Source organism: Salvelinus alpinus, chromosome 7 (genome assembly GCF_045679555.1).
Source record: "Salvelinus alpinus chromosome 7, SLU_Salpinus.1, whole genome shotgun sequence".
NCBI lineage: Eukaryota > Metazoa > Chordata > Actinopteri > Salmoniformes > Salmonidae > Salvelinus > Salvelinus alpinus.
In genome coordinates, this window is record NC_092092.1 from 33,734,342 (window position 1) to 33,747,243 (window position 12,902).

At 42.1% G+C, this 12,902-nt stretch overlaps 1 protein-coding gene across 1 annotated transcript in view; it reads right to left on the bottom strand.

Moving 5' to 3' along the window:
• Window positions 1-12,902, bottom strand: part of LOC139580841 (glutamate receptor ionotropic, NMDA 2C-like) — a 96,237-nt gene that overhangs the window by 75,064 nt on the left and 8,271 nt on the right. The window contains exons 2-4 of the mRNA XM_071409904.1: window positions 3,117-3,346; window positions 2,844-2,980; window positions 2,545-2,663 (exon numbers count right to left, since the gene is read on the bottom strand). Of these exons, the coding sequence (XP_071266005.1) occupies window positions 2,545-2,663; window positions 2,844-2,980; window positions 3,117-3,330 (470 nt within the window). The 5' untranslated portion in view covers window positions 3,331-3,346. The remainder of the gene's footprint in view (window positions 1-2,544; window positions 2,664-2,843; window positions 2,981-3,116; window positions 3,347-12,902) is intronic.

Genomic DNA, 12,902 nt, shown 5'->3' on the forward strand with positions numbered 1-12,902 from the left:
TCATCCCGGATCCGGGAGCACCCCCCACAGTAAAAAAGCTGACTAGCATAGCCTAGCATAGCGTCACAAGTAAATACTAGCATCTAAATATCATTAAATCACAAGTCCAAGACACCAGATGAAAGATACAGATCTTGTGAATCCAGCCATCATTTCTGATTTTTTAAATGTTTTACAGGGAAGACACAATATGTAAATCTATTAGCTAACCACGATAGCAAAAGACACAACTTTTTTTTCTCCACCATTTTTTTCCTGCATGGGCAGCTATCACAATTTCGACTAAATAAAGATATATATAGCCACTAACCAAGAAACAACTTCATAAGATGACAGTCTGATAACATATTTATGGTATAGCATATGTTTTTTTAGAAAAATGTACATATTTCAGGTATAAATCACAGTTCTACATTGCAGCTTGTTTGACCAGCAAAACACCGTCACATCTCCTCCTCCATGCTGCACGGTGGGAACCACACATGCGGAGATCATCCATTCACCTACTCTGCGTCTCACAAAGACACTGAACCAAAAATTGCAACCAAAAATCTCAAATTTGGACTAATCAGACAGATTTCCACAGGTCTAATGTCCATTGCTCGTGTTTCTTGGCCCAAGCAAGTCTTTTTTTCTTATTGGTGTCTTTTTGTAAGGGTTTCTTTACAGCAATTCGACCATGAAGGCCTGATTCACACAGTCTTCTTTGAACAGTTGATGTTGAGATGTGTCTGTTACTCGAACTCTGTGAAGCATTTATTTGGGCTGCAATTTCTGAGGCTGGTAACTCCAATGAAGATATCCTCTGCAGCATAAGTAACTCTGGGTCTTCCTTTCCTGTGGCGGTCCTTATGAGAGCCAGTTTCATCATAGAGATTGATGGTTTTTGCGACTGCACTTGAAGGTGCTTTCAAAGTTCTTAACATTTTCTGGATTAACTGACCTTCATGTCTTGAAGTAATGATGGACTGTCGTTTCTCTTTGTTTATTTGAGCTGTTCTTGCCATGATATGGACTTGGTCTTTTACCAAACAGGGCTATCTTCTGGATACCACCCCTACCTTGTCACAACAAGACGTCCGCATGCATCCCATCTGAAACAGTTCCCCAACTGTTCCTGCATATATTATGGCATTTTGCGACGTTTTTCTTCGTTTTGGTCTTCGGCAAGGTGGTGACCTTAATAATTAATCACTCTATTTCTAAACTTTCGAGCCACTCTTTACTAATTCCCTGCTAAATCTGAACATCAGACTAGGCATGTGCACGTGAGTGAGAGAGGTATATATTCTTATTCTATCCCTTTACTTAGATTTGTGTGTACAGGTATTAGGTAGTTGTTGTGGAATTGTTAGATTACTGTTAGATATTACTGCAATGTCGGAACTAGAAGCGCAAGCATTTTGCTACACTCGCAAATAACATCTGCTAACCATGTGCATGTGACCAATAAAATGGGATTTGATTTGAGAAGGAAGCGTGTGTGTGTGTGTGTGTGTGTGTGTGTGTGTGTGTGTGTGTGTGTGTGTGTGTGTGTGTGTGTGTGTGTGTGTGTGTGTGTGTGTGTTTTTGTGTGCGTGAGTGAGTGCATCTGTACTGTATGTGTGTGAGTGCTACTGTCAGTACTATAAATACAGGGTGTTGATGACAGGTGTTAGTGCCTCACATCTCTTGGGTGAGGGGAGGAGGGAGAGGAAAAGGGGAAGGAAGGAGTGATGAGAGAGAGATGAGAGGGAGGAATAGTAGGTGAAAGTGGGAAGATGAGTTTGAAGTGGGGTGAGGGATGAGTTAGGGACAGGAGGAGGGACAACGTGAAGATAAAGAAGAGAGGGTGAGGACAGGGTGAGGTTCAGTGGAAACTGTGGTGATCTGATGGTTGATCATCTCTCTACACTCTAAGCATCGAGCTCAATGTGTCTGTCTGAATGCATTTCTGTGAAACACTGTGCACATCATCGTGGTATAATTTGTCTGTATAGGGATGACTGATTGAGGTATAGATCCCTCTCAGTATTTCTCGTCTCAGATTCTCAGAATTATTTCCTGCTTGTTTCCTAGCAGAACAACTATTTCCCAGCTATTATCTGATTAAGGTTGATGGAGATGAGGTGGAAGACATATTTCTATTTCTCATCCATGCCCTGTGTTGCATGTTTAGACAGAACACACACATGTATTTGCAGACTGGTGTTTAACAGCATATCTGTAGAGGTGTTGTGGTGTTGCATTGCTGTCTGTAGGTGTTTGAATTGGTACCCTGAACAGCAGAGATTCAAATATTATCCTATGAGGTCCGGACTACTGATGTTTTCTGTTTTACCAGATAATGAATTGCATCCACCTGGTGTCCCAGGTCTAAATCAGTCCCTGATTAGAGGGAAAGACTGAAAAAAAGCAGTGGAACTGGCTTCAAGGTCCAGGGTTGAGTTTGAGGGATATACAGTATAGGTGATTTGTCTCACATTATGTGGTGTCTAGAGGAGCTTTAGTACTACATGATGTGTTATGCTAGGGTGATTTATGTGGTAGCTTGAGTATATATACAGTATTATGTGTTGTCTTACCTTGTGAGGTATGACAACGGTAGATCCTCCGCTGATGCCAACGATGGGCAGAGCTGTCTGAGTCGACAGGAAGTCTAGGATCTGAGCCACTTCTGCCACCTGCTTTTATTCGGTCCAGGAGATAGTCAAATACACACACACAACATATAGATGATTTCTACCAAGGAATCTGGCATCTCATATCTATCCCGTTTTCTTCAATATCCCCAAAGGACAGAGGTCAGTATCTGAGTTAACCTTCCGCCTTGTTTAACATGATCGATCGATCGATTGACTGACCTGAGGTCCAGCTCCTGATCCCACATCGTCCTCGAACACGACCCCATGCAGTTTCTCTGTCGCCATGGTTTCACAGAGACGTGTCAGCAGGGCACGAGGGTTGGTGTCGTTAACCAGAACAGTGACCGGGTTCACCTCTAAGGAGAAGAAGAAGACAAACAAGCAGATGAAGATGAAGAAGAAGAAAGAATGTTGCACTCCAAAGTGAACATAGTAAAGAGCACATAAGTATTAATGTCAAGAACATACAGTGGCAAACTACCAGGTTCATACCTAGGGGAAAATCAGCGAAGTCCTCTCTGCTCAAATGACCCCTGACATCATTCTGGTAAGCAGAGCCACAGAACACCACCGCCACGTTAATAGAGGGATGAGGGATGAGAGGGCGGGAGAGGAGGGGAGGAGGGGAGGAGAGGAAGAGGAGGAGGAAGAGGAAAAGAGGAGGATATCGCAGAGAAGAAGGTGGCTGTCCTGGAGGAGCAGCCATGTCAGCACCTTACTGCCTGGAGAGGAGGAGAGAAAGAGATATGGAGAGGAGGAGGAGGTAAGGGTGGGACAGAGGGTTCAAAGAGAGGGTGTAGAGGGGGTTGGAGAGGGGAGGAGGTAAGGGTGGGACAGAGGGTTCAAAGAGAGGGGGTAGAGGGGGTTGGAGAGGGAGAGAAATGGAGAGCAGTAGTCAGACATGCAAGCAGCTTTTGTCTCGTGACAATTGATGTGTTGCTCCACGAAACTAGTCTTTTTTGCGTCCCTTTGATATTTTAAGTAGAAATTGTGCACCAGTATTAGATTTTAAAAGTCTGTTATATTAAATGAAGTGCCCTTTAATATAGACCACATGGACAATTCAATATATCCAACGTTTTTATATGAATAAACATTTGCTAGTGTCCCTTTGTGCACTCTCTGTGACTTCTCGGAAGATTTTAACCCACTTAACCCCACATTTTTCCCCATAATTGTAAAGCCCTATTTATTTTGTTGCTTTGACAAAGTATTTTCTGAAGATTATCATTTATTTAATGATTAGTGATTGATAAAAATAAATACAAATCCCTTATTTTATGGTCAACCCTGTTACGCAAACTGAGCCCTCATTTTAATATTGTGAAACTATTCCTTTTTTCCCTGGTGTTTTGTGGTGGAAAACTGAGCACATCGAGCATAACATGTCAACCCTGTTGCCCATAGATAGACAGGCTTAAAATGTTTTACCAATTTACATTTTGGGTGAAGCTTGCATTCTATTTTCCCTCCTTGTTGCACACAAGCTTCCATTCCCCCTGCCACAATGGGAGTTATGGCTGAGTTAAGATTAAATTAAACCTGTTACAGTTAACCCTGTTACTTTATTTGGCACTTACTATAGTCTTTATTTAGATGGGGTAACACATTAAGTGTAACGTCTGCTTCCAATTCACACTCTCAAGCACGTAGATCCCCTGAACGCAGCCCACTTTCCAGCTCACTTTCCAGTTCACACTCTCAAACATAGATCCCCTGAACGCAGCACACTCTCCAGATCCCAATCGCCTGAATTCTGATCACCTGTTCACACACCTGTATGTCATTATCACACACTATTTAGTTCAGTTCTTTGCAACCATCAATGTGAGGTATTGTTTGTTTTGTGACACACTTCTGTGCAGAGTGCTAGGTTTCCTGTGATTTAATGCTCCTGTGTATGATAGTTTTTGCCTGCCTCACGAACGACGCCTGTTCTTTAGCCTATCAGCTTTCCTGTTATCAACCTATTGCCTGATCTCCCAGATGACGTTACTTGCCTTTTCACTGCCTGTACTGTTGCCTTTTTGAACCCCTGTGTATGACCTTCTGCCTGCCACTGGACCCAGCTATCTGCCTCCTCCTGTGGTCCTGTACAAATAAACACCGCTTGAAACCAGCTCTCTGTATCCCATCGTGTTCATTACAATAAGGGCCCGGTGCATTCAAAAATGTGATTTTGTTTGTAATTTTATATATATTTCCACAGGTTGGAATAATACTGTGAAAGTTAGAAAATGATGGTAATGCCTATTTAGTGTAAGAGCTGTTTGAAAAGAGCACCTGACATTTCGACTGCATTGAACCTGTAAATTTAATCATGACAGAAAGTTAAATTAAACTACCAGAAATTGACTCATTTTGTGGAATGACCCTGAAACCCATAATCCTTCAGTGCATTTGTTTAAGTATTATCTATTTTTCTCTCTCTCCATCCCTGTTCATTGCAATCTCACACACACCCACTGACACCAGCACCTGACCTCCCATCAGACATGAACATTCTAGTCTCTCGCCCCTTTCTACAAGATGTCATCTAGAAACATTTAAATTAGATTAGATGTATTTATCTTTGTACAGTGTCGCAGATAGAGTTGCAGTGTACAGTGAAATTCTTAAACGCAATGCTCCAACAGTGTAGGTTTGAATGAAACAATAAAAAAATAAAAAATAAAATATATATACATGTTTACAACTGTGACAATGATGAAAAGAAATGTCCATTGGGGTATGGGCAGGGTAATTGTCCATTGAGGGGGGAGGGGGAGGAAAATACAATGTCCACGTGGGGATCAACGGAAGTGGTGGTGGCCATTCAGTATGACGTTGAGTGTGATACGTACACACTCAACGTCAGTACGTACATTTAAACACACTCAGTGTCAGCACACACACGCTCACTTTCAGTACTAACCCACACTGTCAGTAGGCTATGTACATATCAGTTTTATCATTTCATTGGATAAGGATGTCCTAAAAGAAATGTGTAGTAATCCAGTGGTACATGCAGATTTGGGCTGTTGACTTTTGATGGGATTGGACAGGGTACATGAAATGATTGAATTCTTGTCCAGGTTGTTCATGTCCATGTTATTCAGTCAGATGACAGGCTTTACTCTGGGCCTGTTAGACACAGTGTACAATAAGTAGTGCTGAACAACTGCGGGGACATGAGTAAAATAGTACACATCTTCAAAGGCAAGAGCATTGGAAGTCATATGAAAGGAAACAGACAAAATCACCTTAGAAAAGAGAGGCTTGAAAGAGAGTTGAAAGGATACGTCTGATGACAGTTCTATTCTAAGAGCTTAATATATTTTGTTTTTTAGTCTCGTTCTTCATTTGCACACCAAAACGACAATATCCCAGCATCGAGACATTGGGCCATTTGTCTGTATTGGAACAAAGAGATAGGAAGTGGGGGATGTGAGATGATTATGAAGGCCTCTCTGATGACCAGAGATCACACAGATGGATTAACCAGCGGTCACTACATAGACACATAGCCGCGAGAAGTAGGGGTGCTGAGTGTGCTGCAGGCCTCTAAGGCCTGAACATTTAAGAACATTTAAAAATAATAATAATAATAATTAAGTAGTGTACTGGACCTTTACTAGTCCTGTATTAGTGGACCAATATAGCATCTTCCAGCGGCAATGCATAAATACACCACACCAACAGCACATCTGACAGAGGAGGGTGTATGGTGTGGGGGGGAGGGAGGGAAGGCATAGCGTGTGTGCATGCGTGTGGGTGCTTGCGTGTGAGTGTGTGAAGCAGGAACGGGATTGTGCATAGGTTATCAAACACCAAAGGCTTCGCCTGGTTAGTTTGTCATGCCCACTTTCAAATCCCACAGACAAGAAGAAATGCGTTCAACATGCACAATGTGTCAAAAGTGTGCACATGCATGCCTGCGTGTGCGTTCCGTATCTGTTTGTGCCAGCGTGAGCATGAGTGTGTGAGAGGTGAACAAGGTGGCGGCCAGTAATAGAAGACAAGGTCTCATTCTTTCTCATTTGAAAAATACATTGTGTTTTTACAGTTATATGATCGATACTAGTCACAACCCGAGGCCAAATGCATAGAGGGGGGGGGGGTGAGAGAGAGAGAGAGAGAGAGAGAGAGAGAGAGAGAGAGAGAGAGAGGGAGAGAGAGAGGGGAGAGAGAGAGAGAGAGAGAGAGAGAGAGAGAGAGAGAGAGAGAGAGAGAGAGAGAGAGAGAGAGAGAGAGAGAGAGAGAGAGAGAGAGAGAGAGAGAGAGAGAGAGAGAGAGAGAGAGAGAGAGAGAGAGAGAGAGAGAGAGAGAGAGAGAGAGAGAGAGAGAGAGAGAATGACAGGAAAATAGCAAGAAGGCGAAAGAACCATTCAAAGAGAGTGATAGAGAAACAGAAAGATTAGAGAGAAATGCAGACAAGGGGGATTGAAAATGGAAAAAAAGAGAGTGTGTGGGTTAGTTAGAGGAGATGACTGGAGAACGGAGATGCTGGTTGCAGATACACTCAACCCACTATAAAAAAAATTGTGAAACAGACACAAATTACTTATGTTCACCACACAATTTTGTATACAGTGCATTTCAATCATAGATGAAGGTAGTAGGTTACTTAAAACGGTCACGTCCTGATCTGTTTCACCTGCCCTTGTGCTTGTCTCCACCCCCCTCCAGGTGTCGCCCATCTTCCCCATTTATCCACTGGGTACTTATACCTGTGTTCTCTGTTTGTCTGTTGCCAGTTCGTCTTGTTTGTCAAGTCAACCAGCGTTTTGTTCTCAGCTCCTGCTTTTCCCTAGTCTCACTTTTTCTTGCCCTCCTGGTTTTGACCACTCTGCCTGACCCTGACGCTGAGCCTGCCTGCCATCCTGTACCTTTTGCCCCTACTCTGGATTACCGACCTCTGCTTGACCTGAGCCTGACTGCCGTCCTGTACCTTTGCCCCACTACTTTGGATTATTGTCCCCTGCCTGCCTTGACCTGTCGTTTGCCTGCCCTTGTTGCTGTAATAAACACTGTTACTTCAACACAGTCTGAGTTGGGTCTTACCTGAAACGTAATAAAAACAGAAACGATAGGAGGGAGATTGGTCGGGGAGGATGGGTGGGCGTATAATACGAAGATCTAGCAACCCAAATGTTGTGTGTTCGAATGACAATGGACAACTTTAGCATTTTAAATAATTAGCATCTTTTCAACTTCTTATTACTTTTTAACTAGCTATTTAGCTAGCACGTTAGCTAACCCTAAACCTTTAGTTACTTAGCTAGCGTGTTACCTAACCCTAACCCCTACCTTAACCCCCAGCCTAGCTATCGTTAGCCACCTAGTTAACCTAGCTAACGTTAGCCGCAACAAGTTGGAAGTCGTTATGAAGAAAATCATGTACTGGTCAAGAATGCATTTTTCGTGTGCCTGTCACGAATTTCAAATAAGTAATTTGTCTATTTTCACAGTTTTCTGTTATAGTGTGTTGATAACACTATAATCTCTACACTGGGTGGGCGGTGATGGACACAGCAGATTAACAACAGAAAGTGTGTGGGAGAGTGGGATAAGGTATAGGACAGGATATGAGCATGTCTAGAGACAGACGGTAGACAGTGTAACCTCCCCCTGCAGACCTCAGTTTCATACAGTGTAACCGAGTTGGTTTGATGACCTACGGTAGCATGAATCCTTAGACATGGACATTCATTAGCTCCCAGAGTTAATGCCCAGGCTTTAGCTTAGAGGCCTTACACAGTCTTCTGGTGCCCAGACAACCAAGGTTAAAATAAAATAAATGTGTATTTGTCACATGCTTCGTAAACAACAGGTGTAGACTAACAGCGAAATGCTTACTTATATATAAGCCCTTCCCAACCATGCTGTCATGACGTGACTATCGTTAATCTGATGACTGTTATTTATTGTATCAACCAACTATGTTTAATTGATACTCAATTAAATTAATCATGTAACAACTCATTAGGAATTTGGGGCACCACGTGAAAAGTTTGTTTAATGAGTTGCCGTCTCCCAAATTAATTCAAGAATATATAGATATCATAACAGTCACTAAATAATCATTTCCCCATGTCAGTCTCATTCTGAACGTTGTAGACTTCATAAATCTGTACAAACCCGAGACTCACTGATCATTCCATACCACACAAATTGATTGATTATTTGTTTACTAACAAACTAAGTGATAACATAGGATAGACACACACACACACACACACAAGGTATAGGTTATTGATTAGAAACTTAATACGATAACAACAAGTCCCTAGCGGACTAAGACAATATGACACTTGTTACACAAGATGGAGATTTAAAGAGAGAGAGAGAGCGAGAGAGAAAAAGAAGCAACACTTGGATACATTTAGGAACTACACCTGCAATAACCCTAATACCTTTCCCCGAACTGCCGCTCTTATGGGTAAGAAGTAATGCATGTATTTAAGTGTTGAAGGTCTTCGCCGGGTATCTCTGTTGGACCCTTCCGCTTGGTGAGGAGGGTTCGATTGGGCCTTCTTATTTCAGATGGCCTTCTCCCTCGTTCTCTGGTGTAAGTCTCTGATTGTCCAAAGGAGGTCACAATGTCCTTCTTAGTTGTCTGTTTACTTGCACTCGTTCTGGAAGAGTGGTCTCCTGAGGACGGCTAATCAGCCATGTCAATGATCACAGAGTGGTGATGAAAGCAGTGTAGGACAGGATGATTTGAAGAGAGTAACAGTACTTAGAACAACGACTCAACCGTAGCATTGATTGTTAAGATGTTATTTTGTCTTCTTCAACCTCGTGTTGCATTCCGGACAATTGTAGACCTTGCTGCAACTGTGGTCCGTTTTAGTCTGATATGTTAATTCTTAACTCAAATGCCTTATACCATTGCGTGAAAAGGGGGTCTTTATGTCATTGGTTACACGCTCTCTGGGCTCCCTCGGGCGTGGCTGGTTAAAAGGCAATGTACACAATTTACTATGATCTCGTTAGAGAACTAAAATCATTATCTTATCGTCACAAAAACATTATCTTTATCCTGGATATTTTCTAAACAACGTAAAGTATGTAAATCTGATATACACCGTGGTAAAGCTCTTCAAGTTATAATGTTTCCGTTATAATGTCTTTATAACAATTTTAATGACATCACAAAATATACATACATTTTCCATATTCCATCTCTCATCATTCCCAACATTCGGATGTTGAAATATATTGTCCCAGTTTCCATTGTTTGATGTTGTAGTTTTGGGCAGCAAACTCTTCATAAGACACAAATGACACTTATTCTAAAATGGATTACATTTTTCTAAATCTTCAGCAATCTACACACAATACCCTATAATGACGAAGTGAAAACAAGTTTTTAGAAATGTTTGCGAATGTATTCAAAATAAAAAACAGAAATAACTTATTTACATAAGCATTCAGAAACTTTGCTATGAGACTCGAAATTCAGCTCAGGTGCATCCTGTTTCCATTGATCTTCCTTGAGACGTTTCTACTTGATTGGAATCCACCTCTGTTAAATGCAAATGATTGGACATGATTTGGAAAGGCACACACCTGTCTATATAAGGTCCCACAGTTGACAGTGCATGTCAGAGCAAAAACCAAGCCATGAGATCGAAGGAATTGTCCGTAGAGCTCCGAGACAAGATTGTGTCGAAGGCACAGATCTGGGGAAGGGTATCAAAAATGTTTTGCAGCATTGAAGTTCCCCATGAACACAGTGGCTCCCATCATTCTTAAATGGAAAAAGTTTAGAACCACCAATCTTCCTAGAGCTGGTCGCCCGGCCAAACTGAGCAATCGGGGGAGAAGGGCCTTGGTCAGGGAGGTGACCAAGAACCCGATGATCACTCTGACAAAGCTCTAGAGTTCCTCTGTGAAGATGACAGAAACTTCCGGAAGGACAACCATCTCAGCAGCACTCCATCAATCAGGCCTTTATGGTGAGTGACCAGACATAAGCCACCACTGAGTAAAAAGGAAGCAGCGGCGTGGACTGGTAGACTAGTCAGGATCGAGGCAAATATGAACGGAGCAAGGTACAGAGAGATCCTTGATGAAAATCTGTTCCAGAGCACTCAGGACCTCAGACTGGGGCAAAGGTTCACCTTCCAACAAAACAACGACCCTGAGCACACAGCCAAGACAACACAGAAGTAGCTTCGGGACAAGTCTCTGAATGTCCTTGAGTGGCCCAGCCAGAGCCCGAAGCAGATCGAACAACTCTGGAGAGACCTGAAAATAGCTGTGCAGCAACGCTCCCCATGCAACCTGACAGAGCATGAGAGGATCTGCAGAGAAGAATGGGAGAAACTCCCCAAATATAGGTGTGTCAAGCTTGTAGTGTCATACCCAAGAAGACTCGATGGTGTAATCATTGCTAAAGGTGCTTCAACAAAGTGTATATATATATTAAAGTATGTGTAGATTTTACCATGAATAGTCAAAAGTAATTGTCTGCAGTTCTCAGAAGGTGAATAGCTCAATTGATTGTGATAGTCTTACATTGTAAAATATGACTCAATCCCATTGAAAGAAAACAGTTTTAAGTCATTGACATTTTAAGGTCATATAACTCAGCCATAGAGACTGAACAAAGATATCCCCATGTACAGTGCCTTGCAAAAGTATTCATCCCCCTTGTCATTTTTCCAATTCTGTTGCATTACAACCTGTAATTTAAATGTATTTTTATTTGGATTTCATGTAATGGACATACACAAAATAGTCCAAATTGGTGAAGTGAAATGAAAAAAATTACTTGTTTCAAAAAACAAAACAAAAATTACAAACGGAGAAGTGGTGCGTGCGTATGTATTCATCCCATTTGCTTTGAAGCCCCTAAATAAGATCTGGTGCAACCAATTACCTTCAGAAGTCACATAATTAGTTAGTAATAAAGTACACCTGTGTGCAATCTAAGTGTCACATGATCTGTCACATGATCTCAGTATATATACACCTGTTCTGAAAGGCCCCAGAGTCTGCAACACCACTAAGCAAGGGGCACCACAAAGCAAGGTGCACCACCAAGCAAACAGCACCATGAACACCAAGGAGCTCTCCAAACAGGTCAGGGACAAAGTTGTGGAGAAGTACAGATCAGGATTGGGTTATAAAAAAATATCTGAAACTTTGAACATCCCACGGAGCACCATTATATCCATTATTTAAAAAATGTAAGATTATGGCACCACAACAAACCTGCCAAGAGAGGGCCGTCCACCAAAACTCACAGACCAGGCAAGGAGGGCATTAATCAGAGAGGCAACAAAGAGACCAAAGATAACCCTGAAGGAGCTGCAACACTCCACAGCGGAGAATGGAGTATCTGTCCATAGGACCACTTTAAGCCGTACACTCCACAGAGCTGGGCTTTACGGAAGAGTGGCCAGAAAAATGTCATTGCTTAAAGAAAAAAATAAGCAAACGTTTGGTGTTCGCCAAAAGGCATGTGGAAGACTCCTCAAAATATGGAAGAAAGTTCTCTGGTCAGATGAGATTAATATTGAGCTTTTTGGCTATCAAGGAAAACGCTATGTTTGGCGCAAACCCAACACCTCTCATCACCACTAGAACACCATCCCCACAGTGAAGCATGGTGGTGGCAGCATCATGCTGTGGGGATGTTTAGCATCGGCAGGGACTGGGAAACTGGTCAGAATTGAAGAAATTATGGATGGCGTTAAATACAGAGAAATTCTTGAGGGAAACCTGTTTCAGTCTTCCAGAGATTTGAGACTGGGACGAAGGTTCACCTTTCAGCAGGACAATGACCCTAAGCATATTGCTAAAGCAACACTCGAGTGGTTTAAGGGGAAACATTTAAATGTCTTGGAATCGCCTAGTCAAAGCCCAGACATCAATTCAATTGAGAATCTGTGGTAGGACTTAAAGATTGCTGTACACCAGCGGAACCCATCCAACTTAAAGAAGCTGGAGCAGTTTTGCCTTGAAGAATGGGCAACAATCCCAGTGGCTAGATGTGCCAAGCTTATAGAGACATACCCCAAGAGACTTGCAGCTGTAATTGCTGCAAAAGTTGTCTCTACAAATTATTGACTTTGCTTGTTTATCAAGTGCTTGTCAAATTGTGGAAGAGAGACTGATGTAGTGTGTACAGCCTGTGCAAAAAAACAAAGCAGAGCTCATGCCTTTCATGCAACTTTTTTCAAATCATCATTAGAGTCGCATCATGCAGCCTTATAATGTATAAAAAATCTAAACATATAGCCCAACATTTGTAGAACAACTAAAGTTACATGAATAACTCTAATA